Raw genomic sequence first — 22,349 nt, forward strand, 5'->3', positions numbered from 1 at the left:
TTCTTTCCAACCTGCACCTCCTTTTCAGTCTCTTTACTTCTCTGTAAGAATATAGTGCGTTTTTATCATTCCTTACCACCTTTAAATGAACAAACCTGTTTTCACATTCCTCAGCAATTGCTTTAAACACATCTCAGAGTATGTTTATATTTTTATGTATCATTTTCCACCGATCATAGTCACTTTTTTTTAAACTCCCTCATGCCTGTTTTATCAGCCATACGGTAGTGCCTGATAGTCCTACTTTTAAGATCTTCCTTTCTATCACATTTATTTTTAACTACAACAAAAACAGCTTCATGAAAACGAATTCCATCTATTACTGTGTATTCTCTATAGAGCTCATCTGGTTTTACTAGCAGCACATCCAGAATATTCTTCCCTCTAGTTGGTTCCATCACTTCCAGAATCAGCTGCCCTTCCCATATTAACTCATATTGTTTCCCACATATGATTATCTTATCAAATAATTCTGAATCAGTGTCAGTGCTACCCTTTCCTGGTCTGTACACTCCAAAGGCATCAAGTTGCCTAATATTCTTACAGATGATCCTTATACCTAGAATTTCACATTTGTCATCTGTAACTTTTTTGTAGCTTATAAATTCTTCTTTCACCAGAATGAATACTCCCCCTCCTACCATTCCTATCATATCCCTAAAATACACACTCCAGGTCTGTGAGAAAATTTCTGCATCCATTATATCATTTCTCATCCAAGATTCAATTCATATTACAGTATCTAGGAAGTACAGTATGTATCTATGAAATCAATTCTATTCCTTTCTTTACAATACTTCTACAGTATAACACTAACATTTTTATGTCATCCCTACTTGACTTTCAGATCCCTGTACCCTTATCACCGCTCCCTAGACCATTCGGTTTCCCTGAATGTACCTCCCTATAACCCTTCTAAACAAATTTCCTAACTTATTCGTACTACTGAGCCCAGATCCCTTTCTCCTACCCACCCATTAGGATCTAGAAATCTCACTCCCAGTTTCCCACGTACCTACTCCACAGTCTCAGTTAAATCCCCAATCACCTTCCAGTCAGTATCCCTCCTACACAGCATTCCACTGATAACAATCTCAGCTTCCTTAAACTTCACCCATGCTGCATTTACCAGATCCCACACATTCCCAACTATATTAGTACTTATATCTGTTTGCCTTACATTGTTGGTAACAACATGAAACACTACCACCTTCCACTTTCCCTCCTCCTTCTCTTCTACTTTCCTCAACATCTGCCTTAACCTAATTCCTGGATAACACTCTACTCTGGTTTCCTTTCCTCCACACACTTTCCCCACATGTCTAACAATGGAATACCACATGACCTCCCCTCCTGGTCAGCCCTGTATTTCCTGAATGCTGCAGAAGCTACTTTCTCTTTACTTTTCTTCCATCCATGATCCTGTTTCATCTGTCTTTTTCTATCCTCTACTCTACATTTCCCTTTTCTACTATTTCCTTTCCTCCTACTTCCACACTTCTCAGTAACAATTCCCTGTTCCTCATCTTCCCTCTGTTGTTCTACCTGCAGTGCCTCATACCGATTTCTCACAGACACCTGTCCTGAATTCTGATCCTGAATAGAGCCCTTAGCCTGCAATCTCCTTCCCCTTAAAACATTAGACCATCTGTCTTCTACAATTGCCCCCCTTCCTTCCCATCTCTCTTTTATACATACTGTATCCTGTACGTTGTTTGAGGGAGGACTACTTTCTCTCCTTTCCTTCAGAGAATCCTAATTATCTCCCTCAAACTCTCCAACTCTTCCCTCATACTTCTTAATGCATAGCCACACCCACAGTTCCTACACTTGCACTCTTTAGCCATTCTTTACAGAATAATGAAAATTAAAAAAAATTAAATAACTTATTCTGTGCACAAAAACAAAATGAAAGTAAAGAAATATTATCTAGGTTAGTACACAAAAATCACATGACAATAAGGTAATTAATATACTACTACACTACAGTACTACTTAGTCGTATTATATTTTTATCCTACAACACCTTAACAGGATGAAAACGGCTGCTAATTACTGAATATTGAAAGGAATACACAAGTATTACAAAATTCTAAACTACAGTTAAGCCTATCCTAATTACAACAGAATTCTAGTACGAGAGTTTCTAAACACAAATATTTCACAATAACAGAATAAGCACACTAATTTCTAGTAAGATACTACAATATACTACAATAATTTTTAAACTACGTTCAGACGTATCCTAATTACATAGATGTTGATGATGATGATGATGATGATGATGATGATGATGATGATGATGATGATGATGATGATGCTTGCTGTTTAAAGGGGCCTAACATCAGGGTCAGTGGCCCTTCTTGAGAAGGAAGGAAAGGAGAATGTGGGTACAATATATGAATAGAAGGCACTATGAGGACGAAATTCTGAATGAGCTTGAAAGTAGAAGACAGGTTTGGATTTTAAAACTTTCTGAGAATGTCTCAGCATTATGTTAATGTACTTTACCTATGCAAACTTTGCCGAAGCAATGTTGATTCCACACAAACAATGAATTGATTTAACATGTTTTCCAATCCCACCGGAAAACATGCCAACAAGTTAAATTTGACTTCAAAATATTAAGTTAAAATGTTACGTCAACTATGAAGCAAATGTTCGTATACATGTCAATTTTTAAAATGTCATTGTTAAATGTTAATCAGTGGAGACCCATTTAACAACAACATGTTAAAATTGCCAATAATCAGTGGAGACCTGTCCAGCTCCAAGGCTAAATGGTTAGAGTGCTGGCCTTTGGTCACAGGGGTCCCGGGTTCAATTCCTGGCAGGGTCAGGAATTTTAACCATCATTGGATAATTTCCCAGCACGGGGGCTGGGTGATGTGTTGTCTTCATCATCATTTCATCATCACGATGTGATGGTTGCCAACAGGAGTCAAATCAAAAGACCTGCACCTGGCGAGCTGAACCCGTGCTGGGATCTCCCGGCACAAAAAGCCATACGTCATTTCATTAGTCGAGACCCGGCTTAAGGCAGAGCATTTGGTCACAAAACTATGTCAAATCCACATGTAGTGATGACCCCAAGGTCATAAGGAAGAAGGTGGATCTAGACTTCAAAAAACAGGCCTTATATTACCAGGTGCATGCATAACTCTTTTCCAGTTTCATTAAGAGATGGTGCCAGCAAACAGTACGCAGCATATGAATTCGACACATAGGTCAGTTTGTTCGTCTGACATTAACCTATCAACACACACAAGTTGAGTCCGCCAAACACTAGCATCTGTATTGTATTGTTCAGCGATCATGTCGACGTTTGTGCCGGAAAAGGAACGTATGTGGCATGCATTGCTTTTCTTATTTAATCAAAAGAAAGCGGCTGTGGAGAGTCATCATTTGCTGGTAGAAACATATGGTGAACACGCTCCATCGATTAGAACATGTGAGACATGTTTTCGACAATTTAAACGTGGTGATTTCAATGTGAAAGGCAGTGCGCACTCTGGTATTATGAACTCTTGAAGCCCGGCAAAACCGTCAATGCACAACGCTTTCACCAACAAATGATTAATTTAAATCACACATTGATTGAAAGATGACCAGAATGGACCAGAAGACATGGCATAGTGATTTTGTTACATGACAATGCACAGTCTCACACAGCAAAACCAGTGAAAGACACCTTGAAATAGCTTGGATGGGTCAGCCTCCCGCACCCGCCATACTCCCCCGACCTGGTGTTATCTCACTATCATTTCTTTGCATCAATGGGACACATGCTCGCACAGCAGCACTTCAGTAATTTCCAGGAAGTTGTAAAATGGCTCGACAAATGGTTTGCCACAAAAGACAAGCAGTTTTTCTGGCATAGTATTCATAACTTACCTAAAAGATGGACAAAGTGTGTATAAGCCAATGGCCGATATTTTGAAGAAACAAAAAATGAATATTCCTCGAAAATTATGTGTTTTCTTTCCTTAAAAAACTGGCAAAAACTTATGTACACACCTGGTAACATCCCAAAGGCAAGAAAGATGTAGACCATCACATGATATGGTGAGATAGAAAACCTGCATTATACCAGTCAATTGACCTGATGACTTAAATAACAGTAACAATAGAGTGGCTACAATCCTTACAACAATGAACTCTTGTTTGTTTCTTTCCAATACTTACAGCATAATTAGAGATGAATGTCCAATCTTGTAGAGGATGTGCAAAGGTTGGGCTAGATTTAATCAAATGAAGAGTACACTTCAAGTCCTTGTTCTTTCTCGAAGTCACACCAGAGACTGCACTGAAAATATTAAGAATTGGACTATAACAAATCTTATTTCCTTTAGTTTGCATGAATTAAAACAAAAGATATACTATAGATCAGGGCCTCTCAAACGTCCAAAATCTCACACGTGCAAAATGAGGCGCAGAGATTCTGTGCACTGTGCACGAGTCCTACTCGGCTAGGTTCGGACCAGCATTCTGTCTCGGGGCAACTCGGCTAAGTTCGGCTCAACTCGGCTCGGGTGGTGAGCTCTGCAGAACGAGTGAAGAAGAGGGAAACAGGCGGAGCAAGCGAGACAGGCGTAGGGAAAGAAAGAGACAGCGTTATTGCTCAAACTCAAGGAGTATGGGATGTGCACTCTGGTCAACCTAGCAAAGTTGTCTTATGCACCTTGCACCACACAATGCACCGGCGCATGCACTCTGAGAGGCCCTGCTAGAGATGTATTATATTTGTAACCTAGCATTAATAATAATGATACCGAGCAAGTGGCTGCATGGTTTGGGTCATACAGATATCAGCTGTCGGCAGCCCTGAAGACAGTTTTCTGTAGTTTCCCATTTGCACACAAGGCTGTACCTTAACTAAGGCTATGGTCACTTCCTTCCCTCTCCTAGCCCTTTCCCATCCCATCGACACTATAGGACCTATCTGTATAGGTGCGACATAAAGCAAAGTGTAAAAAATAAAATAATCTGTAGAAAATACTATTAAATATGTATTCAAATATATTTATTCACACCATTTCTATGTTGTATATATGTTTACAGTGCTCTTTTTCTGGGAGAAAAGGTGTCAGTACTTACCATGTAGGTGTTATTACAACTTCTACATTTTCGATATATGAGGGCCACATTCACAACTAAGTATTTTTTATTTTCTGCCTTGTCGATACATTTTGTTTTTAACGTTGTCATTTGCTATTTTTAAGGACACTTTCTCTCAAAGCATTGATACTTTGTCAATATATGAATTTTCCATCTAAACAGTGTTATGTTATGTGGCTGAAGATGTTAATAATACACGAAACATGTACCACTTTTAACCAATAAGTTGCCATAAGCAACTAATGTACCGACGAGGTGGAAAATAAAAAATAAAAAAATAAATTAAAATTTTAAAAAAATACTTAGTTGTGAATCTGTTACAGTGTGATACGGACCATGAAGTTGATTTTATATAATATGAGGGCCATTTAAAAAGAAACAAGCCAGAGGCTATAAAATTAAAACCACTGAAAGGATCATAAGGCAACTGCCTGCGGAAGAAGGTGCGATACCTATAAGAGCGTCAAGGTCCTAAACTCACTGCTGGAGAGACATGGGTGCACACCACATGACGACAGAGCGAGCACACGCACCCGTTAATCATCCACTGCACCCAGTCATGCTGACAACAGTGAAATGGAGGCTTTAAAAGAAGAGCAAAGGGGTGTAGAGCATTTACTGACAGCAGAAGGAGAGTGAGGGGAACGAACATTCATCAAAGAATGGCACAAGTGTATGGAGAACACTGCATGTCCGTTGCAAGTGTCAATGCAAGGCACAAGTGATTCAGAGAAGGACAGATGTCGTTGGCCAATGATGCGTGGTCTGGAACGCCACACCGCATTACCGATGCCATTGTCCACCATGTGGATGCCGAGTTATGGTAGTAGCCATTGCTGCAGAGGTCGGAGTGAGCATCAGAAGTTTTCACACCACCATTAAGGACAGACTGAAATTTTGCTAAAAGTGTGCCTAGTGGGTGCCTCACAGTATTCAACCAGTACAGGAAGCATGTTGAATCGACATCTCTCTTGAACATCTGCTGCACTATGCCTGGAAGGGGATGAGTTCCTGTCATGAGTGGTTGCTGGAGATGACACATGGTGTCGAACCCACATCAAAGCAACAAAGTCTGCAGGGTCACCACAACCCGAAAAATCCAAGGTGAACTAAAGGAGGCTCAGAGAGGCAAACAACTTACCTTGGATAATGATGTCAAGTAGTACGTTCGGAACTGGTTAACAACACAGTCCCAGGAATTTTACAAGACGGCCATTCACCACCTTGTGTCGCAGTGGGACATGTGCCTTAACAGTGCTGGCCAATACTTTTGAAATAACAATATATGTTTTCATTTTATAGCCTCTGACTCATTTCTTTTTGAATGGCCCTTACACATTTTGATGTATCCTCATCATAACCATCCAATCCTTTCTCTCGCAAAGCCATTTGTTGTGAAACTTTCCGTTTTTCTGGCCAGTTATTATCAGAATTTGCTTACTTTTGAACCTGATGATTTTGGTTTTCGTCATCCTCTTCACCACCTGTATTTTCAGTGCTAGTTTTGTATTTTACAGGATGACATGCAGATTTGACAACTTATATTTCTTCAGCCTTCTACAGATTTTACACATTTTGAACAACGATTGCACTGATTTAACTTAAAGTAGATTAGTTCAAAACCCGAACACCTGCTCATTAGAAACAATTGGAAATGAACACAACTTCCTGTTTCTGGCTGCGTTACCAACCTATGAAGCTTATAAAACATGAGGGCATGGTACCAACTTGCAAGAATCAAAACAGAAAACTCAGTTTGTGAACATACAACCATCTGCTGGAATATCTACAGTAAATTTCTCTGTCAATAAATTTGAATTTTTTATAAAAACCTGAGAAAAAAAGGTGCCTGTAATGCATACCACTAGGTATCGGCAGAAAAAAGGTGTATATATATATATATGCACACTGTACACAGTTAATTTGCATGAATATGGAGTTAAAATTTACTTAATTATTTATGATAGGTGTTCTATATAAAATTGAATCACTTCTTTTTTTAACATTGCATTTTAGACACTTATGATAATGGATAACACTTGTCAGCTTTTCTGAATTTCCAGTACTCCTTTATCTTGGTGGAGAATACAACTTGAAAATACTTCCCAGAAGATCCTTTATACAGTAGCAGCGCTAAGAAACTGCACCCCCCCTCCCCCGCAATAATTGAAAATGGGCGCCTCGTTTCCTGATAAGGAAAGTTACCCAAGTTTATTTCATAGTACAAATACAATGAATAACAATGATGTAATGGTAATAATAACAATTGTTCTAGGGATTCTAAGGAACGCAGAGGTGAAAGAAGGTGTGGGCATGAATGGGTGGATATACAAAATACAGAAGATTAATTTTAAAATTTTAAAATTTGGGCTATATTTCTTTTTCCTTTTTTTCTCTCTTTTCTTTTCAAATTTTAAACAGGGTTAGAAAACAACAATTAATCAGGTACATGAGTTTAGCTTGTAAGCTTCAATAACAATTTTAGAGAGGTCTAGAATTATCAGATAATAATTTAACAATATGAGCTTGAAGCTCCCTAATTACAAATTTTACCTGAGCACTACTGCTCCTTCAATCAACAGTCAAGGAAACGGATATCCCAACTTTTTCATTAGTAGGAAGAGCATCTTTGCTCTACAGGTTTACACTTTGGGAGACTATTATCTAAGATTTTCATGTTCCAGATCTATCAAAAGCACAACCTACATTTAACAAAACAAACAGTATTCACTGTCTTATTGGCTCAACAGTCTGACTTGCCTTAAAATGAAATGAATAGTTGACTTAAACAGGGGTAACAAGTACCCATTCTACGTGGCCTTATTTAAAAACAAAAGGTTACAGTTACTGGTCGAAAAGAAAAATGTTAGGAAGCAAACACTTGCACTCCTTGAAATTCACATGAAAATACTTAAAACCCTATGCGGGCTTATGGCCCGATGTTACAGAGGCTAAGCCTATGCTATGGAGGTGACTAGATGGAGAGAAAGTTTACAAAATTAAGAGATAGATTTAAAGGTTACAAAATCATAGTCAACTCAATATCAAGTTGAGAGGGAATGCCAGAGGGTACCTCACTCTTTATTCCCTAAGTTCAGTTAAGTTCTTTAAACTTGTTTGAGAATTTACATTAAGAAATAAAGGTTACATTGCAAAAAAATTCGAAATTTTCCCCTCGAGCTAGCTTTCAAAGACTATTATGTTGTTAAGCAGAATCTGCCATTAACCTTGAGCTGGTGGACCTCCCGAAGAGGGATCCCTTCCCCCTGCCTCCACTACGAACACACTTTAAACCTCTTGACTGGAGTGATCACAAAGACAACATGGCCCAAAACGTCCCAGCTTTTATAGTGGAGAGGAAGGTTCCGGATTTCTCTGGGTCGAAACCCTGACACACCCTCAATTCCTATTGGTTAATTTAATAAATATAAAAAATTTATGATTGGTTACTTAAATAAATGTACAAAATTTCTAATTGGCTAACATATTGATGTTTGCTTGTTGTTTAGGGGGGCCTAACATCTAAGGTCATCGGCCTGGCTAACATATTAAGTTGGCGAGAAGAGATAGAAGTGTTGATAAATTTAGAACACCAAAAACAAACTATAAACAATTCAGTTTAGAAAACCTTGATACACAAAATTACTTTGACAATTAATAGTTCATCTTCACCCCAGAGGGCGCAACATAAGTTGATAGTAGCGACATCTGTCAAGAAATGTTCAAACTATTTCCAAAATGAGTTTCAAATTTCTTGTTATAGATGGCCTTCTACATGGTGCTAGTTTTAAATGCATGGGATGGGTGTACCTCCGGCATAATAATAATAATAATAATAATAATAATAATAATAATAATAATAATAATAATAATAATAATAATAATAATAATAATAATAATCTATCCAAGATAAAAATCAAACTGCTCCCGAGAAACACAAGGAGAGTTCGAGCCAAAAGGATTGACAGATTTGATAGAGAAAAACTAGGATCTAACCATGAAGTCACTCAGAAACTACAATCGATGGATGCAGAGAACTGGGAACAACTGCGCGAGGCCCTGGTCAAAACAGCTAAAGAGACGGTTCAGCTTACTAAGCCCAGGAAGCATGCTTGGTGGAACAGTCAATGCAATGCAGCGATAAGGCAAAGACAGTTCGCCTGGCAGAAATGGAACTCGCTAAAGAACCAAGTCAACTGGACAAGCTTCGTGAATGAGAGAAAGTGTGCAGCCAAAACCGTGTGCAGCGGTAAACGTACTTTTGATAAACACCAGCTGGCTCAAATTGAGCAGGATTTCAAGAAGAACAATACACGCGACTTTTATAAAACATTTAAAAGCAACTTGAGGAAATACGACCCACCGAGCCTACAGTTCAGAGATTCCAATGGAAACCTAGCCCATAACGACAAGGAAAACTGCCAGATCCTTGCAAAATACTTCGAATCCCTTCTTAACTGCGAGGCCCCAATGTCCAGATTCACATTTGAAGATAAAACAACAGTTCACCGAGATTCAGCTCCACCTACGAAAGAGGAAGTCGGACAGATTATCCAATCCTTGAAGAATAATAAAGCGCCGGGTGAAGATTCGATAATAGCTGAATTGTGGAAGTTTGCTAGTGACAATGCAGTGGAAAAATTAACGGACATCATACATGAAATCTGGAACACTGAAAGACTTCCAAGTGACTGGACATCTGTCCTAATCCACCCACTTCATAAGAAAGGCGACAAGTCAGATGTTAACAACAATCGCGGCATCTCCCTCCTACTTATAACCTACAAAATTCTCTCGAAAGCTCTTCAAATCAGGGCAGAAGAACAGCTAGATCCAGAGCTGGGTGATTACCAAGGAGGTTTCAGGAAAGGACAGTCATGTGTGGAGCAGATTATGAATCTGAAATCTATCCTTTCATATCTTAAACTAAGGAGCAAGCTTTTTGTAGTAACGTTCATTGACTTTAAGAAGGCCTATGATTCAATTGATAGAAATACCCTATTTCAGATCTTAAAGGAATCTGGCTTGGACGGTAAAACAAGAGTGATCATCCAACAGACTCTCACCAACACCATCTCAAAAGTGAAATTTAGAGGAGAGATTTCAGAGGCCTTTGAAATACAGACAGGAGTTAGGCAAGGAGATGGTCTCTCGCCTCTGTTGTTCAACTACGTTCTTGAGAAAGTGATTCGTGAATGGTGCAGAGAAATGAGTTATGAAGGAGTCGAAAGCGGAGTCAGACTAGGCCACAAGAACAAGAACCTTTCAATTGACTGTCTAGCATTTGCAGATGATCTCGCAGTTTCCCTTATTCCTTGGATGTGGCCACGAAGCAGATCAACCAGCTTCAAACACAAGCTGCAAAGGCGGGCCTCCAAATCTCCTTTGAGAAAACGAAATTCATTACAAACATCAAACTGGCGCCAAGTGAGCTAGAAGGGACTCACGGAAAAGTCAAGCGAGTTGAAAAATTTAAGTATCTTGGTGAATGGATAGAACCTAACTTGTCCGAAAAAGAAGCCTTTTCTTCATGCATGAATAAAATGGAAATGGCTTACCATCTGACTAAAAATGTCTATAACAAAAGATCTATATCTCCGAATGCAAAAATCAAACACTATTGCACTGTTATCCGGCCAGAGGCTTTATATGCTGTGGAATGTCTCGCCATGAACAAAAAAGGCATGATGGAGAAATTGGAGGCCAAGGAAAGAAAGATTTTGAGAAAAATCTTAGGTCCAGTCAAAGACAACGGCGAGTTTAGGAGACGGCACAACCAGGAGTTGTACTCGCATGTGGAGAAAATAACTGATGTGATGCGAAAAAGGAGGATTACTTTTTATGGACACATGGCGCGAATGAATTCAACACGGTTAACCAACCGCATTTTCACTTTCCTCCAAGAGAAAAAGGCAAAGGGGGCATGGTTCAGTGAGGTACAGAAAGATCTGCAGGAGATTGAGATCTCATTTGAAGATATCCAGGAGCGTGTCCCACTTAAGAAAAATCTCCAAGAACATCAAGAGTTTCCTACCAAAGCCGAAGATGAAAACTGGAAAGGCATGGACGGAAGAACGAAAGGAGCAACACCGTATACGAATGAAAGAGTACTGGACCAACAGTAGAGCTCAAGGGAAACAGTTGAAATGACGTGGTCCTTAGTTGGCCGAAACGAAACAAGAATAATAATAATAATAATAATATTAATAATAATAATAATAATAATAATAATAATAATAATAATAATAATAATAATAATAATAATAATAATAATAATAATAATAATAATAATAATTGTACCAGGAGGTACACCTCGACTCCGCTCATTCAAAATAAGCACCTTAATGAACTCCTCTAGTGACCAAAAGGTGAAACTGATACTACATGAAGCTGGAATTTTAATCGGAAGCTGTCACTACTGAAATATTAAGTAATTGTGTCATTGTGAAGTTTCCTAAACTGATTGAATTTCTCCTTGTTTTGTTTTGCTATATATCAAGAAGTTTGGACATTTTTCCACAGGTGACACTACAAAAAAATTATGGTTACGCACTCTGGTGCAAGGTGGAGGAACTTATAACTTAAAGAAGTTTCGAATTTCTAGGTTTTCATAACTGAATCTATGTTCATTTATTTTTGGGTTGGCAATACTTCTTTGTCTTTCCACCAGTTTTGAATCTGGCCAATCATGAATTTTTGTAATTAATTTTCAACCAATCCCACAGTTCTTGTTCACTTTGAATTAGCCAATAAAAATTGAGAAGGTGTGTCCGGATTAGTCCTGAATTCTCTCAAACCTTCCCTGAGGGTATATAAGTTGCGGCTATTCAAGTTTCCTTGCCAATTGATCGTCGTCTTTCTGAGTGTGTGTGTTAGGCCAGGAGGCTCTTTCTTCAGCCGGCAGAACATCTACCAGGTAATGGCCACATAAATTCAATCTTTCTTGCTGTTTCCACATACGTATGCAAGACTGATTTATGACTATTTTATTAAAAAATGTAGAGAAAATTTCTATCCCACTGAAAATTTGACAGTTGATAAGGGCACATGTCCCTTCCAAGGCCGGGTAGGTTACCGTGTTTACATAAAGAATAAGCCAAACAAATATGGAGTCAAGTTTTACATTGTCAGTGATGCAGAATCTGGTTACGTTTGCAACTGCAAAATTTATACAGGGTCAGCTGGGGGAACAAATAATATGGTTCAGGAACTAATAAATCGGTTATGTGATCCTTATTTCAACAAGGGTCACACTATTCATATGGTTAGATTCTTCACCAGTGTCCCACTGTTTCATCATTTGTGGAGCAGAAAAACAATGGCAATAGGCCAGTTCAAAAAAAAAAAAAAAAAAAAAAAAAAAGGAGAAACCTACCAACAATTTTCAAAACAACTAAGTTGAGAGAGGGTGTAGTGTTATTCAGATGTAAACAACATTTACCTGCACTCAAGTGGAAAGACACAAGGGATGTTTATTGTCTTTCGTCAAGGCACGGGGCAAAAATGACAAGTGTTCAGGTAAAATGTAAGGGGGGAAACATAAAGAAAGAAAAGCCTGATCTAGTATAAGATTACAATAAAAATAAAACTGAAATGGATCATGGAGATCAGTTCCTTAGTTATTATCCATTCCAACGTAAGCAACTGAAATGGTAGAAAAAAAGAATTCCGCCCACCACAGGGAAGCAGTATGCATCTAGGTACTGTAAAGTATGTTCAGACAAAGGGCAAAAGAATAATGGAAAGAGAATTAGGAGGGAAACATGGTGGTTCTGCAGCATTTGTAATATTGGTTTGTGTATGCCGGATTGTTTCAAGGCCTACCACACTAAAGCTAATTACTACTTGTAAACAATGATACCCATGCCAACTGACCTCGTAGGCTAGACTATGTATATATCAGTAGTATTTTTTAGTTGATTTGTTCTCAATATTTGCAAAATTTTAAAATATTGACTTGACTGGTATCCATAGCATCGACAGGAAAAAATTTGTTTTTGCTTGTAAAACATACAATGTTCATAAATGTATAAAAATAAACCATTGTATTATAATAATTAAAACATATTTTTTAAAGTGGAAAGTCAGGTCTTTCTAATTATTCCAACAGTTTTTACAACCATTGCTTTACCTAACTGTAAAAAAAACTTTTTAAAATGTTAAAAATCCTGCGATTTCTGGAGGATAGCACGTTCAAATATGGCCATCTCCAATGTGTTAAACACCAAACAAGCATATTAATCATATTATTATTATTATTATTATTATTATTATTATTATTATTATTAAAGTTTCATGCTATAATACAGAATGGAATGGAGAACATAACAGAAAAATGTTTTGGCTGTAGAGGGAAAGAAGCAGCTGGTGTATGTGTTGAACTCACCATGCAGCTAATCCAGCAAGTATGCAATGTCTCAATGTCCCAAAAGAGACCATAAACTAGCAAGCACCCAGCAGACTGGTGGACCGAAGAGATTGTTGAACTGAGAAGGAATTGTCTGCAACTTCGACGCAGGGCTCAGAGGATGAGAGGCAGTCCAGAGAATACCTCAGTCTCAGCAGAGTACAAGTCACCAAAGAAGGCACTCCGCAACGCAATTAGAAAGAGTAAAGCTGATAAATGGTGGGCATTGGCTAAGGAAGTAGAAGATGATCCATGGGGATTATGTTACAAGATTGTAATGAAGAAACTCGAGACATATTCAACCCTGAGCATAGATCCGCAAACCATTAAAAAAATTGTGGATACACGATTTCCCAATCATCCAGAGAGGATTGACTGTGACAATGAAAAAGAACTGGATGATATACCCCTCTTCACAGTAGAAGAGCTGAATAGAGCTATTAGCTCTCTTAGAAACTAGATGGTATACCTGCAAAAGTGCTAAAGATAATATCAGAAATCTGTCCAGAACTGTTGCTGAATATGTACAATCACTGCCTGCAAGCGGGTGCTTTTAGTGCCCGATGGAAAATGGCCCGATTGGTTTTTATCAGCAAAGGAAAACCTGGTGGTTATAGACCTTTATATATCTTGGACACAGCTGGAAAAGGTCTGGAAAAACTTCTGCAGCCCAGAATTCTCTCAGCAGTGCAGCTAGCAGGGGATTTATCTGTTCGCCAGCATTGATTGAGAGGGCACTCGACGATGGATGCAGTGTGCGAGCTGGTGAATACAGCAGAAAGAGCACAAACGGGCAATCATCATTCCCGTACAGTGACACTTCTTGTGACCCTGGATGTGAAGAATGCTTTCAACTCGGCAAGATGGAGCAACATGTTGGAAGCTCTTGAAAAAACTTTCAAGCTACCACAGTATCTTATACGCATAATGAGAGACTACTTCAAGGATCGCACTCTGCTGTATGATATGGAAGATGGACAAAGGGCAAAACGACTGATGGCTGGTGCAACGCAGGGATTGATCCTTGACCCAGATCTTTGAAACATCATGTACGATGGCTTGTTACATTTGGAGATGCCAGAGGATATGAAGCTTGTGGGCTACGCTGATGATGTGGCTGCCTTGATAATGGCTCATAATGTTAAGATGGCTCAAATCAAACTGAACCAGGTGATGTGGCACATAAAAGAATGGATGATGAGTCACAAGCTAACACTAGCAGAACACAAAATGGAGATGGTTCTTTTGACGAGGAAAAGGGTCGAGATATAGGACTGTTAGAGAGTTAGTGATAGAAATGTCTACAAGTACAAAACATCTAGGAGTGACACTTGACTCCAAGCTCATATTTTGGAATCATATTCAGAGAGTGACAGATAAACCAAACCAAACCCCATGGCACTACAGCCCTTGAATGGCCTTGGCCTACCAAGCGACCGCTGCTCAGCCCGGAGGCCTGCAGATTACGAGGTGTCGTGTGGTCAGCATGACGAATCCTCTCGGTCGTTATTCTTGGCTTTCTAGACCGGGGCCGCTATCTCACCGTCAGATAGCTCCTCAATTCTAATCACGTAGGCTGAGTGGACCTCGAACCAGCCCTCAGGTCCAGGTAAAAATCCCTGACCTGGCCGGGAATCGAACCCGGGGCCTCCGGGTGAGAGGCAGGCACACTACCCCTACACCACGGGACCGGCAGAGAGTGACAGATAAGGCAGTAAAATACATGACTGCACTTAGTAGACTGATGGGAAATATTAAACGTCCAAAACCCAGCAAACAACGCCTTCTCATGTTCAGTCAGTGTTCCTGTATGGCTCTGAAGTCTGGCTGAATCCTTGAGATTTGCTTGATATCGGTGAGGGATAGCTGCTGTACAACGGACAACAGCTTTACTTATTACATGTGCATATCGCACGGTTTATGAACCTGCAATCCTCACAGTGGAAGCAATAGCCCCAATAGATCTACTTGCATTGGAATGACAAGAAATCTGACATACCCAAGGAGAGCTGGGAAAGAAATGTCCAAAGATGCGTGCCTTCAGTCAACGGATGAGGCAATGGCAACTCAGAGGGAAAAGTGACCCTCGGGATAAAGGACCAAGCCACTGGTACCACGCTTGGATATCTGGGTTGAAAGGGTTCATGGTGAAGTCAACTATTGCCTCACAAAGGTTCTAACAGGACATGGATATTTCAAAAAATTACTGCATAGAGTGGGCAGAGCAAGTGATGCAGCATGCATATACTGTGACAACATCAATGATGCACTTCACACCTTCTTTGTGTGCGGTCATTGGATGATAAAGAGAAGATGTGTGGAAACTGAATTGGGAGAACTGACACCAGATAATATTATTTCTGTGATGCTACGAAACCAGGAATCCTGGGATTGGGTGGCAGTGTATGTGGAGGATATCCTTCATCAGGAAAAGAGAGATTTAGAAGTGTACGAATGCCTGTAAAGGAGAAATGAAGAAAGAAGAAGTCTGAAAGACTAAGTAAGCATGACATCACCCTGAAGTAATGCGAGAGCGGTTCCAGGGTCAGCGGAGTGCCTTCCCGCATAGCGCTCACATGTTTCTCTCCCTGGCCGCCTTCTGCGTGACGTCATGTGATATGAAGACAGCACTCGCCCGTCCTGCTGACACGTATTACCACTACAGTCTAAAATGGTCATAACTTCTGAACCATTCATGCAAATAATGTCCTGATAAGGTTATTGTAATCCTTATAAAATACTGGAGGAGGTCAAATAATTTATTTTGATGAGGAATTCAAGGATAATATCGAAATATTTATTTAATTTTAAGGAGTTATAGAGGGCAACCGGTTGGAAATAGGTATATACCATAGCAGACCTTTTTGTAGAGGTTTTTATGTTCTGCAATTTGTATGCTTACATTTGGGGTCAATCGTTGATGGTTCATGCAGCGTAAGCCAACAAAGCAAGTGACTGACCGATCAACATTTTTGTCTCTTTCTAAGTATTTACTGTATATCGGATAATGGATACTGTATTATTTCACGACCCTTGAAACATATCCAGAAATATAAGTTATTAACACATAGCAATGTTAATTTTATTGGATTTTACGTCCCACTAACTATGTATTTGAGCACCTTCACCACCGGACTGAGACAGGATCGAACCTGCCAAGTTGGGCTAAGAAGGCCAGCACTCTACCATCTGAACTGCTACTCAGCCCGGCTATTAGCACATAATAATTTTATAGTGGTTCACTACATGAACAGTGTTCGCGTTGTCAGTATCTGAAGTAGAACCACTCTACTGATTAAAATGCAGTCAACATATTATGGAAACGTGTGTGGTGCTATAAATTGTCGGCATGTAGAAGAAATCCCATGGGAAAAATTACGGCACCTCGAGTCTCAGAAAACTGTAAATGTTGTTAGTGAGACGTAACACTAATAACATTATTATTATTATTATTATTATTATTATTATTATTATTATTATTATTATTATTATTATTATTATTATTATTATTATTTTGCATATTATAAAGACAATGATGACAACAACCATCATAATAACAATAGAGTTAAAATAATATTATTATTAAGGTCCACCTTTTCAATACAAACTGCACAGAGTTTAAATTACATATATGATTAGGGACTAGTTTCGACCTAACAGTAAGTCAACATCAGCCTAAAGCAAATTAAATACATAAGTATCAAAGAAATTAAACAATGTAAAGACACATAAGGTCTCAAAATTGTACATACCATGTGAGAAAATGAGATAAGATTTGAGAGACGTGTAGCTCTATGATAGAGATAGTAAAAAGTCCAGTGCATTGTACAACATTAAAAAAGTTGTTAAAGATAGAAATCCCTAAGTTGCTGGACAAGGAATTCAATATATGTTGGCTCCTTTAAGATGCTGTTATCCATTTGAAGAACAACTGAGCCAAAGTCACATCATTTTCCGAAGATATTCATAAATATAATAACACATGGATGCTAGAAAGGCTCTTCTGTTTTTTGGAACTTGAAGGAAGGTGATTGTCGCACGTGGAGGCTTAAGAATCGAGAGATGCACTATACTATGTTGAAAAATAGAGCTTCATAAAAAAGCCCAGTGCACCGTATAACATTAAAAAGTTGTAAAAGTAATCCTTAAAATTGCTGGTCAAGGAAATCAACATAGGCTGGCTTATAAGAGATGCTGCTTTCCATTTAAAGATCAACTGAGTTGTAGTCATGTTGTCTACTCAAGATGTTCATAAATTTAGTAAACATGGATGCGAAGCATAATGCTAGAAAAAAGCTCTTCTCTTTCTAGAATCTTGAAGGACAATGGTTGTTGCGTGGGGAGGCTTAATATATATAGAATTAAATAAAGGGAGTTAGAAATTTGCAGTTCAATGTGCACCGTACAGTTGACATTGAATAAATGACAGCTAAGAAAGAAAGAGATAAGTTAGGGGGAAGAAAATACCTAAATGAAATATGTTATATGAGAAATTACTTTGTGTTGCCAGTTAGTTTGCTACTGTGATGGCATAACAATACTTCCTCGTCAGCAATGCTTGGTTGTTGACACACTTTGTAATAAACTCTTGAATATCTCCATTATTACAGCTCAGACAGTAAAAAGGTGTCAGATATAAATGACTGAATAAAAATCATATTTTCTATAATTATTTTTATGTACTAATAGCCAGGCTGAGTAGCAACTCAAATAGTAGAGCACTGGCCTTCTTAGCCCAACTTGGCAGGTTTGATCCTGTCTCAGTCCGGTGGTGAAGGTGCTCAAATACATAGTTAGTGGGACGTAAAATCCAATAACATTAACATTATTATATGCTAATAACTTATATTTCTGAATAAATTTCAAAGTTTGTAAAATAATACAGTATTCGTGATCCGATATACAGTAAATACGAAGAAAGAGACAAAAATGTTGTGCGAGAAGAGACCTGTTACTGGATCTCGGTTGTTTAAAAAGGGGGCCTCACACATTCCAGTCATGAGTGGTTAAAAAACATAGCCCAGTTCAAAATTACATTTGGTGTGTTTCACTGTAAGACTGTATCCAGATGCAAAAACATAATGAAAATTCTTATTTCTATTATTAAGTCAAAATTTCTAGCATTCCATGACAAAATAATTTGTCTCTACATAAGGACCAGGACATTTATTAGGATACGCATTCAAATGCAAAGAGTAAGGAGCTAGCACTGAGAAAATATGCCAATAAGAAGGCTAAGCTTTGGGCTGGTTCATCAACTAATTAAGTCTCCTGACATGTACATTTTAGTACTTTAATATAATTCCATAAAGATGTTGATATGATGCATATTTTGTCGTGCCGAACATATGAAACCTTGTACTCTACAGGACTTTGGGTTCAGCAGCAGTCGCTTGGTAGGCCAAGCCCCTTCGGGTCTGTTGTAGCATGGAGTTTGGTTTGGATTGGTTTGGTTTTGAATCACTTCAAATGTGTCAGTGCCAGCAGGAAATTTTTACCCTCGCTGTTTCTGACCCCTGTTCAGTCAATTTTAAAATATTCTACCCTCTGGTCCAAAATGAAGTTTTATAAATTAAAAGTGGTGTAAAGTGCCAAAGATCCCAACTATAGTAAATGGATTCTACAACTCAACAATGGATAACTAGGCCAGTATAGTATTGAAATTCCCCAAAAACAGATTTCAAAAATTATTGTACAATATTTGTCTGGGTTTTCTTCACATCGCAACAAAAATTTAATTCTTTTTCTGAAAGTTGCAAAACAAGTTAACGTCTTTAACCAACAGGTTCTGAACATTTTGAAAGTTGATATATAATGTACAGTCACTCAAAAAAGAAACAATCGGAACCTATATGTATAATGTTTGTCGTATCTATGTGGAAGGGGAATTAAAATACATACATACATACATATCCCACGTCGTTCCATCTTAAGTGATGGTCGGCAAAAGAGGCTTCTCCACCAGTTGCGGTCCCTGAACTTCTCTCCTTCTTCAATGCTTTCCAAAGTATGTCCTCTCTGTTGAATGTCAATCTTCACCATGTCCTTGTACCTGAGTCTTGGTCGCCCTCTTGGTCTTTTGTCTTCAAGTTTTAGATCGTAGATTTTTTTTTGTAATCGTACCGTGAATTAAAATATGATAATAAAAATTAGATATGAAAAAATACGAAATGAAGGAACATAACAATATTATGCACTCATTCTTCTTTTCTTCTTCGTGAATGTACATTGGAATTGATTCCATAGAATATGATGTTTATGAAGTAGTACATTATCCTATTGAATTTCTTAACTCTCTTCAACCTTCAGGCATGTCACCTCACAAGTTAAACATATATTTGGATGTGTCTTAATATTCTTCTTCACAATCTAAATACTGATATTGGTTTGTGCAACATAATGCAATTGACTGAGGAAAATCTAGACAAAAAAATTGTTCATGCTAAAATTCTGATGGACTCAACTTCAGGAAGAACATGTATAACTACAAGAGTCTGCTTGGAAAGTCTGACATAGATGGAAACAAGTATCTGTGTTGTCTTCTGGATCAATGTGGTCATCCGCAAGTGTGGTCGGACATCTCTATTTGAGAAATATGCATATAAATGAAATTTCATAATATACAGTACTTGGGGACAAAACATGACAGCTTCAGTTCTTGGAAGCCAGCTGTCAATCACACCATGCTGAGTTTCAAGTTGTAAGTGATCCATGTTTGGTGTGTGAGGTTGCCAAAACAATTTTTTCCAAACTCTCTTGAGTCTTTACTCTTCCTTTGTGGAGTATAGTGCAGTGTAGTGTAGTGTATTGTAGTGATCCTTTTACCATTATTAATAGTAATATACTGTATATTATAAGTGGTATTTTAAATATTGATAACTTATCAGGTTAGCACAAGAGCAGTAATATGTTGGTCTTCTTTTGCCATGGTTAAATCAAGAATCACAATGCAATGAAGTGGAATTAAATCAGCTGCCTGGACCTCCTCCTCCTTTGTCTTCTGGATCCATGCGGTCATCCGCAAATGTGGTCGGATATCTCTATTTGAGAAATATATATCTATATAAATGAAATTTCATAATGTACCTCCTCCTCTTCCTCCTTCTTCTTCACCAAGAACTCCAATCAAAAGTGACAAAAATGTTGTAACTGGCAGAGGTGTTAAATTATGAAAACAAAACATGATGTTGGTGAGGAACGTTAACAATTTGTTGTGAGGTGCTTTAGGAAACAGCGGTGTTATAACTGGTAAAAATGTAAATAATTTAGCATCGGAAGTGAAAATAATAATAATAATAATAATAATAATAATAATAATAATAATAATAATAATAATAATAATAAATAACTCAGTTTGGATCGAAATGGACAAATGTAACATGGAAAGTTTAATTTTTTCATAAGATACAAATATAAAATGTTCATTTCATTTTTCCAATTACATTTTACATGCTAAGTTCGACTGTCAAAGACAGACTTACATACCAGCAACAATATAATTAAAAATAAAATAATGTAATTCATACAATTTATGTAAAATTGATGTGTGTTAATAAATATGCCATTGTTTTTGATTGTAACAAATAGTTTGAAAACATCTAATGGTTGAATTAATAAACACAGGCAAAGCTGCAGGTACATGCTAGTAATAGCAATAAAACCTAAAAGCTCAAGTCAGCATGTAATTGACCTAACAGGAGCAGATGTAACGGAAAGTTAACTGACTAATTTGGTGGCTGGACTAACGCCAACGACAGAGCATTACATCACCTTGTAACTTGTATTCCAGACCGGAGAGAAGTGAGGAAATCATTAAGATAAGTTCCAAATTCCATGTATTTAAGAACTTAAAATAGAATTTAAACATCAATGTTTATACATTTCTAAATATTTTTGAGTGTGATTTGATGGAGTTTGATGATGTTCTTGCAAAAACAAAACATGTCATTAATTCTATTTTTAATTTAGTTGTCTCTTTTTCTTGTTTAGTTATAATTCTGTTATCATACGTTATCCTATTTCAGGTAGTTTATAAATGTACTTGTTCATAAATTAGTTTTGACCGACTGAAGAACCTGTCATGACCTTAAGGGATGTACAACAGGCTGAGGACTTGGGTTCGGAGTTCTGAGAGCGTATAGTGAGATTGGCAAAGTTTAAACACTAATTATATTCTAACACCCAGAATATTCACACATCAATATATACAATAATACATACAACACAAAATCTCTGACACCAGTTACCCTTCGGATCTCTTTCAATTCTTGTTAAGAGTCTTTGAGTCCTTCCCAATCACACACAAGAATACATCTAATACATGTATTCACTGGTTGAATACTTAACTACAGGTATAGTTGATCCCTGTATAGCTGAAGTCTTCGCTCTTCTTACTTCTCTTCTGTCTCCGCGTAGCGATCCCTGGAACCCGTTGTTTTACGTGACGAGGCGTTACTTTCCCAATTGGCTTATGCTATTAAATTCCAACACCTACTTTGACAATCGGTGTGGTAAACCCTTGTGATCACACTTACTTTCTGAGCCTAATATCCCTCTAACTTACTATTACTTTACTACGTACTTGCGGCTCTACTCAAAGTCTACCAGCACTCCAACAGTTCTCCCCTCTACAGCCGAAAAGCCTCCTTCGAGTGTCGTGAGTCAAAAAGCCCTGTTGTTTACTAGTTACCAAGTTATATAGTCTCTTTCTATTCTTTCTCGAATAATCCTACTGATTCACATACCACTACCACAAGTCACTAGTTCACGTCATGACTGCACTGTTCTCTGATTGGTTCTTTCACATGGAACCACCCAGTCATGT

General features: G+C 38.0%; 1 protein-coding gene across 1 annotated transcript in view; it reads right to left on the bottom strand.

The window, feature by feature from the left end:
• The window catches only part of LOC136874371 (FRAS1-related extracellular matrix protein 2), a 138,580-nt gene that overhangs the window by 28,471 nt on the left and 87,760 nt on the right, over positions 1 to 22,349 (bottom strand). The window contains exon 12 of the mRNA XM_067148008.2: positions 4,186 to 4,306. Within this exon, the coding sequence (XP_067004109.2) occupies positions 4,186 to 4,306 (121 nt within the window). The remainder of the gene's footprint in view (positions 1 to 4,185; positions 4,307 to 22,349) is intronic.

The sequence above is a fragment of the Anabrus simplex genome, chromosome 5 (assembly GCF_040414725.1).
Source record: "Anabrus simplex isolate iqAnaSimp1 chromosome 5, ASM4041472v1, whole genome shotgun sequence".
Lineage (NCBI taxonomy): Eukaryota > Metazoa > Arthropoda > Insecta > Orthoptera > Tettigoniidae > Anabrus > Anabrus simplex.